Raw genomic sequence first — 16,135 nt, forward strand, 5'->3', positions numbered from 1 at the left:
GACCATAGGATATTTTACTGACCAAAAAATGTGAAACTTACAGGATTCCTTCATGAAGTAAGTAAACTTACATTACAGGCCTCTTACATGAAGTTTAAAGGAAAGTGGAGAAATAAATAACTTCATTCCGTGGGCATCATGTGCTGTCCTTTCAACTATTGTCCACTGGGAGGCGCTGCTCCAAATAGTCTGCCCAGGGACTGGGCAGCAGCTGAGAGTCTGGAGGAGGGAAGTGAGTCAGGTTTCTGGCAAGAAGCACAGGAGAGCAGAGAGGGGTTGGCATCAGCATCAGGATCTCCCCTTTTCACGACATTCAGCACCAGGACGTGCTCAGGGGCGTTCAGTCTTTGGGCCAAGGAGTCATGTGTCCACAAGCAAAGGGAGAACTGTCTGTTTCCAGTTCTCATCCCAACAAAGCTGCTCAGACTCCTGGAGGTTCTTCCGGAACTGGTTCAGTTTGCCAGAAGGATCAGGAAACTTTGAGAAAAGCATCTAGAGGAAAAAAAGACAAAACTTCCCTCATCACTGCTTCCCCCGCCCCTCCTTCCCAGCAGCGTGGGCCTCTGCCACACCCCAAACACCAGCTGCCAGGCCAGTGATTCTGAAACCCTCCCTCTGGCCACACTACCGCCAACAGTGGTCTCGGGGCCTCCAGGTGCCGCCAGCCAAGCTTCCACCCTCAGCCTGTTGAACTGGTCTCAGACCTCTCCCACCCGGCCATCATCGACCTAGCAAGCCCCCTCCCGCACCAAGCATTCTAGAGCCCTCACACCCCAGCCACACTCCATCTCCTCCTCTGTCCTACTTGACAGCCCAGCTACACTGCAGTGGAACTCATCCACACAGCAACCTGCAGTAGCCCCCTGCCTGCCAGTGCTGTTCCTGCCACCAAGAGCATCCACCCCTCAGCCTCTGCCCAGCACCATCCAGCCCACAGGCTGAGAACCATGCAATGTCTGCATTCTTTCCAGTTTTGCTAAACTAAGTCAGGTATCCAGAACTACAGCCTGTGGGCCAAATTCAGCCTTCCACCTGTCTTTGTAAATAAAGTTTTATTGAAACACAGTTGCACCACAGGTTTTTCTAGCTAGGCCTTTGCAGAACGTTTGCCACCCAGGGTCTCAGCTGTCAAAAATATTGATATATTACTACGTGCAATAAGAAACAAGTATCCTTTGAAGACTCCCACCCATCTTGCAAGGCTGGTTTAGGAAGCTCCCTTCACTCCTCACTCTCCCTCCTGATACACCGTCGCTCCCTAAGTGACACACACAGTCCACCTGTGCACCAACACCTGTGTGGTAGAAGCTCCACAAACCAAGCAGCAGGTGGGTAGACCTTGATTCCCCTGAGCCCACTGGGGCCGAGCCTCAGAAACCACTGCTCCCTCCTATTGCTTTTCACCCGGACCCAGCACTGGCCCACTGGGCTGCAGGACCAAGGAATCCAGGAGCACGGCTCTGCCAGCCTCCAAACCCTGTGAGCCCAGGCATGGGGGCAGAGGTAGCTACCTGCAGCTGAGCTGCCAGTTCCTCTGAGTCCTTGAAGACCAGGCCATTTTCCTCATGTTTCACAAGCTCATGTAAGCTGCAGAGACAATTGAGGGAGGCCTAAGAGCTGCCTGGAGAAGAAACCAGAACCCCATGATGCCCACCCGGACCCCCACACCACCACTCCCCACCGACAGGCTAAGCTAGGGGTTAGGAACAGTCGGTCTGTTTCCAATGAATCTGTTCTTAGATTTGACGTCGGAGTAGAAAACAGTCCTGGGAGGATACACATCAAAACCCCAAACCAATGTGGGGACAGGGGCAGTGAATGGGGATCTGGACCTCTTCTGCTCTATGCTCTTTCCAGTGAGAATGTGCTCAGTGGGTTCTGCGTTTTTTCTCTTAATCGCACAGCAGAGAAACAAGGTAAACGGCAACTGGAGGTAGGCTCAGCACATTAAGGGTGACTTTTCTGGGTAGCACAGCGTGCAGAGCTCGGCTCATGCAAGGGTCTAACATCCTGACTGCCTATTTAGAGGCTGTCCCCTCAGTCCATGGAAGGGCAGTTTCTAGAGCCTCTTCTAACATTGCCCTCCAAAAGCTCATCTTCTCCAGGAAGAGTGGAGACAGAGAATTATACTCATTTAACTGATTTGAATCCAAGTAAAAGCTCAGACAAAAGAGACAGAGAAATAGAAACATGTAAATTGTGTGGGCAATTCCAGCCCCTACTTTATCCTTTGAGCACAAGCCCCAGATTGATTATTTAGGACACGTAGTTTTTGTTCAACATGAGCTCAGTGGGAGCCAACTCCAACAGCAGGACTTGGCCCATCTGAGAGGACTCCTACTCCCCACCTGGCTGAGCGGCACAGATCAGGGGATGGCACCTTTCTAAGGGGCAGCTCTAACCACACTGGTTCCCCCCAGCTGCTGGTTTGAGAACCTAACTCCTAATTCTAGTAAGATTTGTTTCCACTCCTACCACCGGAAGTTCACAGCGCACACGGGCAGGCAGCATCCAAACATGTCCACCACCTTCATGGGCAGGTCCAGGCCACTGGAGGACTTGTGCAGGCAGACGCCCAGGTCTGCTGACCCTGCAGGGAGTGGGGGTCATCAGAGCACTGGCCGGCTCCCTTTGACCTCACATGCTGCAAGGACTGTGGATCGGCACCTACGGCGGGGAACTGAAAGTGGAAAACACTCCCCACCCCCACACACAACTGGCTGGAGTTGGCCAAGCAGCCTGGGGCAGGGCAGGGGGTCACAGTGTCCACCCCTGGCCACTCAGCCCTATCTGAAAACTACCTGCCTATTACTACCATTTTTATTTAAACTGACTCCCTTTTTCTACTTAACCACAACTTATTTTAAAAGACTCCACCGCAATTATGCTTACTGGGGCCAGAGTTTCTGCTTGGGGTGATGAGACTGTTTTGGAAACACAGTGGTGGTGACTGTAGAACACTTGTGAATGTAATTCATGCCACTGAGTTGTATCTACACTACAAAATGGAAAAACAGTTAAAAGGACAAACTTTGCTATCACAATAATTAGAAAAAGAACCCGCAGACTCAACAGAAAACCAGCTGTCACTCTGAAAATAAAGCCAAATAAACAACCTCACATCACTAAACACTAGCTGGAAAGGCCTGCCTACCGAAGGCTCTCTACCCAGGACTGCTTCCTGGCCACCGGAAGATGAGGCCTTAGGGACGTGTCAGTCCCAGGCCAACGCCCCCCTCCCCAGGGCAGTGACGACGGGAAGAGGAGGAGGGGAGGGCGTCCTCACTGGGAGAGTCAGCGCAGTTCCACGTGTCACCTCTGCACTGCCCCCCCCATCTGGAGAAGAGTGGGCCCCAACCCAAGCCCAGCTGAGCCCTTCCATCTGAACGGAAGAGCAGGACTGAATGGAGGGCGTGGAGGCCGAGAGGACAAAACCCTCTTAGCAGCCCTTGGCCAGCAGCTCCCGAGCTCACCAGGCGAGGGGGAGCTGGCACACCAGGAAACAGCCTCTTTTCCTGGAGTCGGGCCAAAATTTCCGACAGTTTCCTGGCAGGTGGCATCTACCCGTCCCAGGTGGCTTCTGGAGCAGGGCCAGTGGCAGGGCCCAACCCACTTGAAACCTTTGTTGTGTGTGCCCCTTGAGCGGAGAATGGCTTTTAATTTTTAAAGGGTTGTAAAAACAAAGAATATGCAACTGAGGCCAGTATAATATTTACAATCTGACCATTTTTGTAAAAAGTCAGTCCCCTAGCCCTAAAGTATTCCCTTTGAAACCTCAGCCCTCTGAGGCCTCCTGCCAGGTGTTCTTACCTAGAAGCAGCGGATAATCCTCAGCCTCCAGCCATGGGGTACAGACCTGGATGTGCTGGAAATGCTTCTGGTCAATGAGGCGGCTATAGTGCTCCTTCAGAGGCCCTTTGCCTTGTGGAGAAAATCAGGAGTCACTGCACTGGGCCCACCTCTGACTCCATCCAAGGCCCCACCCCTAAGAAGCCCCTCAAAGGTGTGAGCAGGAGGCCCACACCCCACAGCTCCAATCAAGCCCCCATCCAGCCCCTTCCAGAAATACCTGCCCCACCCCCCAGGGGTGTGCCCCCTGACCGCAGCAACCATAGCAATCTGTACCCAACAGGCTGTGGATGTGGCCAGCATAAACTCTGACTAGGCACCAGAGGGCCAACCAGACACAGCTCCTCACAGGCTGCTCCTGTGCCCGGCCAGGCACCCCAGGTGGCACAGCATAGGCAGTGGGCGCCTGCCACCCTGGGAGCCCAGGGGCCAGGAGGAGGGCAGTGTGCGAGGTGGGACAGCTGGCCCGGGACCCTCCTCCTCTGACAACTCCCTGCTTCTCTCCCCAGTAGGCAACTCTGGAAGCAATTTTATGTCAGAGAGTGGCCTCTTTATTTAAAAAAAATAAAAATAAACCTGCAACCACTGCAGAAGTGAAAAGCTCAGTATCTCTGAATGTACTATCTGACATTCAAATCTAGACTCCACACCCTGCCATGAGGTCCCTCTGGGCCTCAGTTTCACCCGTTGTCAAATGGGCATAGAAAATCTTATGTCCAAGAGCTGCCATGAGGATTAAGGAGAGAAGGGGCTTTACGTGGCTGACATAGAAAAGACACCCAAAGCAGCTGCCTTCCCCCTTCCCCACTGCCCCCCACCTAAACAGAAAAACATGGAGGGTCCCAAAAGGTACCTGTTATCACACAGACCAGAGAAGGAAAACTTTCTCCATTCAGGATTAGCTGTTCAAACTCTGTTTAAAAAAATAAATACATGATAAGCAGGATCATCTAGTCAGGTGAGGGAAGGAATGAGAGAGGGGTGAAGGGAGGGACACCTTCCAGACACAGATCACTCTCCCAGAGCTGGCACTTCAGATAGATCTAAGGCCTGGTCACTCAGTGACCCAAATGGGAACTCACAGCCACCCCTGCACCACCCGAGTGCTCAGGCCGGCCCACCCTCCAGCCCTACGGGCAGGAACACCCTGCAGAGAACACCATGCAAGGCTCAGTGAGCACCTCACAGCTCAACAGCCCCTGACAAGCCCAGCTCCTGATCACAGCCGCAACACCTACTTTCTAATGCTGCCAGCAAGATGGAGAAATCCTCATCCTCTGCAAGAAAAGAGAGCTATGTGTCATGGCTGGTTTCTGGATGCCTCCCTGCCCAGCTCAATGCCCTCCCCTTTCTGATCAGAACCTTAGGGCACCCCAAATACATGCGGGGCACAGGCCTAGCAGGGACGAGAATGCAGGCTCAGACTGGTGCTTGTACAAGTCCCACGTGCCCAGAAGGGTCCTGAGACCTGTCCAGCTAGTGCTGCTGACCAACAGAGCTGGCCGCCCGTGAAGACGTGTCACCATCCCGCTTCCAGCATCCTGCTCCGTGAAGGCTGACCTCTCAGTGGCTGGGTCCAAGGGTTCTGAGCTGAAGAAGCACAGACAGAGCCTGTGAGATGCCACAGCACAGGCCCACAGGCCCCAGGATGGCTGTCTCCCACCAGAGTGAGGCCCAGAGGTTCCCCAAGGTCAGGGTATGGCCTTGTCAGAAACACCAAGCTGACCCTACTACCCTAGGCCTGGGTACACAGGAGCCTTGCTTTCTTTATCAGCATCCACTTGTTGCTAGATGCTGAGGTCACAACAGCAGACAAGACCAACTCAGCCCCTGCCTTCACCAGCTTACTGCTCTTATCATTCCCTCAATTAAGGATGAGGGAGCTGTGACTTCCCAACTGGCTGCCAGGTTACTGAAAGGAGCAAACAACTGGTGTGTGAAGAGCTACTCCAAGGGCCTTAGACCTGTGAGGCATCCCACAGCACACGCAGGTCCACAGACCCCACCACTGGGTCAGGAACTCGCAGGGAGGAGGGTGAAGATGACCACAGCCTTGCACAGGACAAACGTGTCCTTAAATAGCCAGAGAATTAATACTTCAGGCTTTGGGGGCCAATCTCTTGCAAAACTCAGCTCTGCTGCTGTAGTGTGAAGTAGCCATGGACAATGTATAAATGAATGTGCTGCATTCCAATAAAACTTTATTTATGAACAGGCAGTGGGCCTGCAACCACAGTTAGCCAGCCAAACTGTGGATTATTGGATTCCCAGGTCTGCAGCGAAGAGATAGGGGAGAAGCCAGGACAGCAGCGAACACAAGAGAAGATGGAAGACAGGAGACCAACCTGGCCCTAAATGCAGAGTAGGTGTGGCCCAACTTCATAAAGAGCCAGTGCTGCAGGTCCAAAGGTGTCTCTTTAAAGAAAGACGCTGGCTTGTCGTAGACAGTCACAGCTCTGCAACGAGATCATTGGAGGGCTCTAGGAGGGGTGGGAAATGGCCTGAGGAATAGAAGACCCAGGAGAATCCAGAAAAAGAAGGGGCTTGGGGGATTCATGTTTTAGACAATGAGAATAAGAAGCTGTGAATGACTTAGGGAAGCACAGAGAGGTCTAACATCAAAACTGCCTGGGCCCTCTGGCTGGCCGGGAAAGAAACTCCAGCCTCCTCCTCCCTCAGCTTCCCACCTCCCAGGCCCCTGGGTATTTCCAGATGCCTCGCCAACCTGGCACAGCAAGCACTGCAGTAGGCACCACCCGTGCTATGACCCCTCATCCCCGCCACCCCCCCCCCGCCCCCGCCCAAGGCCCCTACTTGATGCCCCAATTCTCTGCCAGGTCTTCCCGCATCTCATTGGTCACACACAGGTTCAAGTGGGAGAGGCGTCCACAAAGCTTCTCGTACCTGAAAAGACATATCGTTGGTCAGCCTGGAGCCCTGGGCGAGGCCCCATGACCATAACCATCACGTGACTCAAACCCTTCAGATTCAGAAGCTACAGAGCTGGGGTCTCCCAAATCGGGGCACTGGCAAGGCAACTTACCAGGGTTTGTACTATCTGAGTTCTACCTGTGCTATTATTTCTTTCACACCTTTCTTTACATTGTATCACTTTTTAGCTTAAATAGAAATATTTTCAAAGGAAACCATATATCACTACAGAAGGCAAAATCCAGTATCTCTCTTGCCACAGAAAGAAGATACATAATGAAGTCTCCATTATTAAATTTTAGCCACACTGTGTGCTGTTCCCTGCAAAGACTGAGGCTGAGGATGCTTCCAATGTGTTACAAAGGGAGCTTAGTAAATGTTAGTGAGGCTTTAACAACAGATTAGCTCCAAACTGACTTGTGACCTGACAGCAGGGCAGAACTGAAAAGGGGAAAGGAGTGACTCCAGATTAACCATTGGTGTATCACAGCTTGCTCCTAACCCGGGATGCAAAGGAAGCTCCAGGGAACTGGGTGGCCTGGCACTGAATTTCAGTCGTCACACTTATGAGCTGTGGGGCAAGAGACATAATGGTTCACAGCCTTGGTTTCCTGGCTTGTAAAAGGGAGGCATGTAGACTAAATGAGGTAAAGGCCCTGGCCTGAGCCTGGGATACAGCAGCAAGTGCTCAGTAATTGCTGCTGCCACCACCACTGTTACCGCCATGGAGGACAGGCCCGATAGGGGACAGGCTGAAGCTGAGGGCTCAAGGCTACGAGTCCCCACCCAGGCAGGTGTTATACACTGGGTGGGGCTCAGAACAGACTAACTCTTCCTGCTCCAGGTCAAACCTGCCACCACAGGCCCTTCTTCCCTCTCCCTGTCTCATCCACTGCAGTCCTGTGTCCCTGTCCTCCAGCAGCAGCCCCAGTTTTTACTTGGGGATCTGGTCTGGGTGCACCTGGACCCCAGCTCTTGCAGCGCAGCACTTGTCCGAAGCCTGAAACAATGGGGTACTACAGCTGCCAGTGTCAGTGCGAAGGTCATAGGATGGTGGGTCAGCAGGTGCCAATCAGAGGCTCACTCTCTCCACTTAGCTTGATGGGGTGAAGCTACAAGCAAGGGAAACTCCCAGAACCTGAGAAATAACTCCTAGAAGGAGTGTGGAAAGAGAGATGACAGAGGTCCTGATGACACCCTTTTTGAGCTCCAAGTCAGCAATTTCTCTGGGCTCTTCTGTCTCCTGAGCCAACAGACAGCCTCCTGGCCTAACAGACAGCCTCCGGACCTGGCTGGTGTGGCTCAGTGGGCTTGGCGTCGTCCTGCAGACCGAAATGTCAACGATTCAATTCCCAGTCAGGGCACATGCCTGGGTTGTGGGCCTGCTCCTCCAAGTTAGGGTGCAGGAGGCAACCAATCAATGCTTCTCTCCCTCTCTCTCTCCCTCTCTTCCTAAAAAACTAATAAAATCTTAAAAAAAAAAAAAAAGACACCCTCCTTTGCTCGGGCCTGTTTCCATCACTTTTAACCAGCATCAGCCCAGTTCCCCAGCCCAGCCCTTACCCCACAGATTATACAAGGAACCAGCTTTACCAAGTCTCTGCACAGGCCCTTCTTCCTACCACAATTTAGGGGAAGTGTCTGCACCATTCTCCCAGACCCTCACCACTTGGCCAGCAGAACAATGTAGTGGTTGGGGCCATGCACCAGACCCATAATGGAGTAGCCATAGTTGTGCCAGTCAATGACAAGCTTGCTCCCACAGAGGCAGCCCACAAACCAGCAGACAGCAATAGCAGGCAGGCCCGGGGGGTTCTGGGAAAAAGAGAGACTTGAATGAGGAAGAGGAAACCAGACCATCATTGACATGAAAGAAACAACTTGAAAAGTCCAAGATCATCAATAATCAAGGAGACAAAAAATGGGCCCTGGCTGGCATAGCTCAGTGGATTGAGCGTGGGCTGCGAACCAAAGTGTCGCAGGTTCAATTCCCAGTCAGGGTACATGCATGGGTTGCAGGCCATGACCCCCAGCAACCGTACATTGATGTTTCTCTCTCTCTCTCTTTCTCCCTCCCTTCCCTCTCTAAAAAATAAATAAATAAAAAAATCTTTTTTAAAAAATGGAACATTAAGTTAGGTGGAAATTAAAATACATGACAACAGCTAGTGATGGTACATATGTGTGGGAAGAGGCATCCCATCCCCTTGGGTGGGAGATAAATTGTCCCAACCTTACTCTAGGACTATCCAGTAGCACACCACATTTTAAAGTGCACGAGTTCTGCCCTGGCTGGTGTGGCTCAGTGGATTGAGCACCAGCCTATGAACCAAGGCATCACTGATTCAATTCCCAGTCAGGGCACATGCCTGGGTTGCAGGCTAAGGTCCCCAGCAGGAGGTGCCAAGAAGCAACCACACATTGATGTTGCTCTCTCTCCTTTCCTTCTTGTCTCTCTAAAAATAAATAAATAAAATATTTTACATGAATAAATAAAGTGCATGAGTTTTGAGCCCTATGAATTTATCCCAAGAAAAAGACTGGACCCACACAAAAAAACACATGTTCACTGATGCTCTTTGCCACACTATTCGTAAAAGTAAAAAAAATTAACAATCGGAGTGTCTATTAAGATGAGACTAAATAAATACATTAGGGCACATCAGCCAATTAAAAGGAGATGTTTCTATATGTTAAAAAGTGAAGGGAAGAGGTTAAGAGCTTAACTCCAAAACCAGACTGACAACCTAGTTCAAACCCTGCCTCCAGCCCTTCCTAGATGTGTAACAATGAGCTACTTACTGAATTTCTCTGGGTGTAGGTCACCTAATTTCTAAAATGTAAGTAATATAAGAACCTACTTCTTAGGATTGTTGTGATTAAATGAGTTAATACATGTAAAACACTTAGATGTAATAAGTACAGTGTAAGACTTATCTGTAATGACATAGAAAAATACACTAGATGGGCACCATAAGTAAAATGGATTCACACCATAGACTCCTACTCTGTTCTTAAAAGTTTATACACACACATATATATGCAATTTATTTACCAATTTGTACATTTTTAAAGACTGAAATATAAAGAAAACTGTTAACAGTGATTCTCACAGAAAGAAGCAGGGCTGACAGACACCTGGAGAAAGATGTAGGTTGCTGGCTCCCTGCACATCAACTTCCACAGCAAGTGCACCGCCTGAAACACAACTTTGATTCCATACTGAAGAATGCTCGGCCCAACTGCAAGTCAGAAAAGAGTTGTCACTACCAAAGGAGTTCTTGGCAATTTGCAGCCCCCCCAACACATTCACACCCCAATTCAGGTGGAGTTGGCTGTGTCCTACCTGCAAATCTCTGAAGTTCTGTCAAAGGAACAATCCGAATTCTGTCATTCTGCAAGAACTCATGGTGGGGTTTGGAGTCTGAAAAGAATGTCCTCTTTAATGAACCAGACAGGGCGATCTAACTTCAAGTCAGATGATCCACCAGCTCAGGTAAAATAGTGGAGAGTATTTTGAAAAATGGGACTTTTCCAAACAGCCCTCTGTTCCTCAATAGCCAAGACAGAGAAGGAGGCCAATTGTTGTCCGGATTCCACTAGACTGTCCACAGAGGAAGGGCCTGAATTGTAACCACCTTTACATAACACAATACCTGGTACACAGTAGGCCGTCAAACTGATCTAGATTCCTTGGATGGTGGAATTATCCCATCGCAGGGAGAGCCCTATTAAGTCCCACTCCACCCCTCTCATCCTGGGAGAGCAGACTCTAAACAGGGACCAAATGCAAAGAATGTTATTACTGCTTTTCCCTGATAGCAAATTGAGCTACTCTTTATCTAAAGATGTCAACATGGAGGAAGACGGAAGAACATACACACCTGACCCTGCACACGGGGTGAAAAAGCTGGACATGCTACGCAAATGAAAAACATCTGCCTGCCTGCACAGCGCTCTGCATAAGAGTAATGCAAAGAAGACAAGCTGCCTGTCTCCTCAAACACAGCCTGACAAGAGCAGCCTCAGGAATACAGTTACCGGTACTCGCTCTGGAGCCACACGCACGTAGGTTCCGGTCCTTCCTTCCACTTACTAGGAGGAATGAAACTAAGCAATGAGTTCATTTAGCTCAGCACTATCCTAGCATATGGCAGGCGCTCGGTTAGGCTGTTCCTAGACACCCGCCACCAGACACCGGGCAAAAACCTGGCAACAGCTGTCCAGTCTGGAAGAACTGCCCGAGAGAGAAGAGAGAACAGGAGCGTCCTCACCCCACCCCCGGCTCCTCTGGGGTGATCGAAGCTGAGAGAGCTGCCATCTTCCCAGATGCCCGGCACTCACTGCAGAATCCAAGAAGGGTCACGGAGAAGCCACGCCGAGCCAATGCCAGTGAGTGGTACTGCATTCGGGGGCTGCGGCCCACATCGCCCAGCACCACGACGACTACGTGCCGGGGCGAACGCCCCCGACGCCAGCGCTTCCAAGCGATCAGCAGCAGCAGCGGAAAGTATATGGACAACGCCAGCATTGCCACATAAGAGGCAGCCATCTTGGCGGGCAGGCTTCAGTCACGTGACTGCGTTTCCCCGGGCGTGCGGGGGCGTGCGGGCTGTGTGCGCAGCTGCTCCTGGTTGCCCCCACCAGGGGGGCGGAGAAAGGGCAGGCGAGGGCGTGGTTTCCTAAGTGGCGGCCAGTGGAACCCACGAGGACCCTGAGGTCCAAGAGTTAGTCGTATCAAGGTAAAGCTCTTACCACGTGGGGATCTAGAAGCATTTTATTTCAAAGTTTTACGATAACTCCAAAATATAGTGAGGCAGCAACCACTCATGGATGTTTGTCTCCCTCTCCCTTATGTCTGAAAATAAAATAAAATCTTTAAATGATATATACAGGATGAATCTCATAATCATAATTTTGAGAAAAGACGCCAGACGCCAAAAATTAATGCTGGCTGGTTCCATGTCTGTAAAATGAAAACTAATCTTTGATCTTTCCAGCTCTCAGACCCGCCTGAGGTACTTCTGGAAGTTAACAGACGAAGTTAACATCGTGACAGTTGCCCAGGGAGCGCCCCAAGCTTGATCAGACTGGGAAAACTATATTTGTGAAACATCATGTGGTGAACTTGAGAAGTTTGTAGCCACCTGGTTGTTGAAGTCCATCCCTTCCCGTTTCACACCAAACAGAGTGCCTATCAAGTTCAATGCGTGGGATACAGCTGGCCAGAAGTTCCGCCCACGGAGAGATGGATATTACATCCAAACCCAGAGCTCCATTATAGTGTTTGACGGAGCTTCGAGAGTTACTTGGAAGAACGTGCCTAACTGACATAGAGACCTGGTGTAAGTGAGTGAAAACATCCCCATCGTGTTGTGTGGCAGCAAAGTGGACATTAAGGATAGTTAAGGCAAAATCAATCTTCTTCCACCAGAACAATCTTCAGTATCATGATATTTCTGCCAAAAGCAACTCCAACTCTGAAAAGCCTTTCTCTGGCTTGCTAGTAAACTAACTGAAGACCTAGCTTAGAGTTTGTCACTAGCCTGCTCTTGCACCACCAGAGGTTGTCAAGGACCCAGCTGTGGCAGCACAGTCTTGATTCTAGAGGCTGCCCAGACCACAACTTCCTGGACGAGGATGACGCCCTGGGAGAAAGGTGAACAGGGGCCAGCATCATCAGAAGTCTAGTTTTATAGGCACCTGTCCCATGATGATGTCAGTGGTGCCACGTATTTGCCAGTTTATTAAGCTAAGCAGAAGTGTGCTTGACTTTTGGGATTCTGAAGGAGATGAATGCGCTTCAGAGTGAATGTGGTAGTAAAAGAAAAAACCTTCATTTTTTTGGACCTGCATATGTAGCTGTTTTGGAATACAGTTGTTTCTTTATTGAGTTTCAAATACAGAACTGCTCAGCCACATCACAATATTCAGTGATGAAACCTTGTATAGTTTACTGTCAATCCCATTCCTTTTTGTTTAGAATCAGAATAAAGTTGTATTTCAGATTTCTAAAAAATAAAACCATCTTCGCTGTTAGAAGTCAGGGGAATGACCTGAGTGGAGAGTCTGGAAGTGAGTGGGAGGGGGCCAATGGGGAGCTGGGGTGGGGGCAGCCATGTTCTCTTTCTTGGTCTGGGTGTTCCTAACAGCGTGTTCCATTTGGGAAAATTCACCCAGCAGCAAACTTACCCATTTTTTAAGATGTGTGATGTACTGAATAGAACATTTAAAATATAAAATAAAGGGAAGAGGAAAGGAGAAAGAAGAAAGTAAAAAACCATAATGATTTTAAGTATTCATAGTATTGAGGGAAAATTTCCCTGGACCCTTCAATTTTACCTCCAAAAATAGCCACACGACAGAGTTATCGTGTGTCCATGCAACAGCCTTTTGACTTTAAAAGGGGTCAACTTGCTGACAAACATTGAGAGCATGTTGGTGAAGCCACCCCCACTGCCTCCACCTTAGAAGCTGCCCCAGAATGTGCAGAGCACCCAGCACAGCCACCAGCCACCTTCAGACCTGCCTCACCCGGTTACACATGCCACAGAGAAACAAGATCCTGGACAGATTAGTGCCCACTGGACAGGGCTGGTGTGTTTCCCCATTGACCCCAGCCCTTGGCACATTTCTCATTTGATTCTCACAGTAGCCCTATGACTCCCCTTTTTTACAGATAAGGACACTGAAGGTCACACCATTAATAAGTGTACAGAAGAGGCAGGACTTGAAACCTGAGCTGAAGAGGGGAAGGAAGGATGAGTAAATATATACAGATGGAAGGGATGGGCAGACAGACACTATGGGCAACCTCATTATTCCCTCAGTTACCAGCGAGGCTCCTGCCTTTATATGTGTGCCCCGGCCACCCTGTCCACCGCCTTTTGTAGGACAGGGCTGGAATCTAGAGACCTCCGCTTCATGGGCTCCTTGATCTTGAACAAGCCACTTTCAATCAATTGGCCTTCCTGACCTATAAATTAAAGGCGGGAACTTCATATCTCAGAGAACCCTCTTGTTCTGATAATCTAAGAGGATAAGAACCAGGCATCATGGTTTTGACAAACTGAGAGTAGACACCTACCTATGGAAGATGAAATCTGAATTGGAAAAAAAATTGGGAATGTTTTCTCTAGGGAGAGGAGCAAGGTGCCTGCCAGCCAGCTCTCCTTACCCGGCTTGCCTGTTGATATTCATCACACATGAAATTCAGTCCTTCCACAGGTTGGAGGCTATTGTTTCCCCTTCCAGATATGGGAGGTGGACCCTGGCAGGATTACCTGATGCTGAACATGTTGACTCAGGAACTGGTATCCCTGTACCACTTGATACTAGCTCTGAGATAGGGGGTCACAATATGTCACTTACCACCATGACTGGTGCGGCTCAGTGAGTTAGGCATCATCCCACAGACCAAAAGGTCACAGGTTTCATTCCTGGACAGGGCATATGCCTGGGTTTCATCAGATGCCCTGTTGGGGATGTGCAAGAGGCAACCTATTGGTGTTTCTCTCCCACATCAATATTTCTCTCCCTCTCTTTCTCCATCCCTGCCCCTCTCTATAAAAATAAATAAATAATCCTGGCTGGTGAGGCTCAGTGGACTGAATGCCGGCCTGTGGACTGAATAGTTGCTGGTTCAATTCCCAGTGAAGGCACATGCCTGGGTCATGGGCCAGGTCCCCAGTTGGGGGCATGCAAGAGACAACCAAGTGATGTTTCCCTCCCACATTGATGTTTCTCTCCCTCTCTTTCTCCCTCCTTCCCCCTCTCTCTAAAAATAGACATAAAAAATATTTTTAAAACAAATAACTTTAAAAAATAAAAATAAGTCACTTACCCCCCTCAGAGCCAAAGAAATAATGATAATGACAAGCTTCACCTGGAACATTCATTCTCAATGGTACACTCAAGAAGGCAAAAAATGTTACTTGGGAAGCAAAGAAAAACTTACACTTTTATGTAAAACCCAGATACATACAGTACATAAACAAATATACAGTATATCTGCAAGAATTAAAATTTCATGGGAGTTGCACACAAAAACTTGTGCATGAGGAGCCCTCATACATCACTGGTGGGAATGTAAAATGGTGCAGCCACTGTGGCAAATAGCTTGGCAGTGCCTCAACAGTTAAACATAAAGCGTACCATATGACCCAGCAATTGCTCCTAGGTATACACCCAAGAGAACTGAAGCAGGGATTCAAACAAAAACGTATGAATGAATGTTTATACCAACATTATTCACAATGACGGAAAGGTGGAAACAACTCAAATGTCCATCAGCCGATGAATGGATAAAATGTGATTCATCCACACAATGGAATAACATTCAGCCACAAAAAGGAGTGAAATGCTGATTCATGCTTCAGCGTGGACAGATTAAAAAATGTCATGCTGGCAATACCTTGCACTCTTTCTCTCCAGCTGGAGCCCAGCATAATGGCTCCCGCAAAGGAGAGTGGTGTGAAAGGAAGGGCCCTTCTGCATCAACAAAACAATGACCAGAAAACACACCATCGACACTCACAGGAGCACCCATGGAGCGGGTTTCAAGAAACATGCCACTCAGGCACTCAGAGATCCAGAAATTTGCCGCAGAGAAGATGGGAACTCCAGATGCACACATTAGCATCAGGTTCAACAGAGCCATCTGGGCCAAAGGAATCAAAAAGGCCCCGTACCGTACCAGGGTACAGTTGTCCAGAAAACATAATGAGGATGAAGATTCACCAAACTGTATACTTTGGGTCACCTACATACTTGTCCCCACTTTCAAAAATCTACAAAGAGTTCATGTGGATGAGGACCAACCGCTGATTGTCGAATAAAGGTATGAAACTGCCACAGAAGGAAAGAGAGAAAACGTTGTGCTAAGTGAAGGAAGTCAGACACAAAAGGTTGGGTATTGTATGAGTCCGTTTCCTGAAATGTCCAGAACAGGCAAATCCATGGGAGTGGGAAGTCAACTCGTGGTCTGCCTGGGGCTGGAGGGCCGAGGGTGGGGGGCGGGGGAATGACGAGTGACTGCTGATGGTGTGACATTTCCTTTGACAGGGATGAAAATATTCAAAAATAAGACACTGTTGGTGACTGCAAAACTTTGTGAATATACTTCCAGAGATACTGCCTGTACACTTTAAAAGGATGAATTTTATGGTATGTGGATTATATCCCAATACATTTATTATTCTTAAACATCCAGGAAAAAAATGACTTAAAAGGTTGAGAGTCAGAGATGTGGGGAAGGGCAAGGATGAAATAAAAAGGTTGATAACCCCTGACCTACAGCCTGCCCACACAGGGCATCAGAGGCACATTTGCGTAGTGGTATTTTTATTATTTTTAC

The 16,135-nt window shown here is 49.2% G+C and overlaps 1 protein-coding gene and 1 pseudogene across 1 annotated transcript; one reads left to right on the plus strand and one right to left on the minus strand.

Moving 5' to 3' along the window:
- Positions 1–78: 78 nt before the first annotated feature.
- On the minus strand, positions 79–11,407 carry ALG1 (ALG1 chitobiosyldiphosphodolichol beta-mannosyltransferase). Its single transcript, XM_028519520.2, has 13 exons — positions 11,125–11,407; positions 10,127–10,204; positions 9,919–10,022; positions 8,447–8,595; positions 6,664–6,753; positions 6,195–6,305; positions 5,318–5,439; positions 5,088–5,126; positions 4,703–4,762; positions 3,811–3,921; positions 2,476–2,590; positions 1,512–1,587; positions 79–492 (listed from the first exon to the last, which is right to left on the minus strand). Exons 1-13 carry the CDS (start codon positions 11,330–11,332, stop codon positions 361–363), a joined length of 1,395 nt encoding a protein of 464 aa, XP_028375321.1. The 5' UTR covers positions 11,333–11,407; the 3' UTR covers positions 79–360.
- A 3,821-nt stretch (positions 11,408–15,228) lies between these two features.
- Positions 15,229–15,651, plus strand: LOC118499333 (annotated as a pseudogene).
- The last annotated feature ends 484 nt before the right edge of the window (positions 15,652–16,135 follow it).

The sequence above is a fragment of the Phyllostomus discolor genome, chromosome 3, assembly GCF_004126475.2.
Source record: "Phyllostomus discolor isolate MPI-MPIP mPhyDis1 chromosome 3, mPhyDis1.pri.v3, whole genome shotgun sequence".
NCBI classification, from domain to species: domain Eukaryota; kingdom Metazoa; phylum Chordata; class Mammalia; order Chiroptera; family Phyllostomidae; genus Phyllostomus; species Phyllostomus discolor.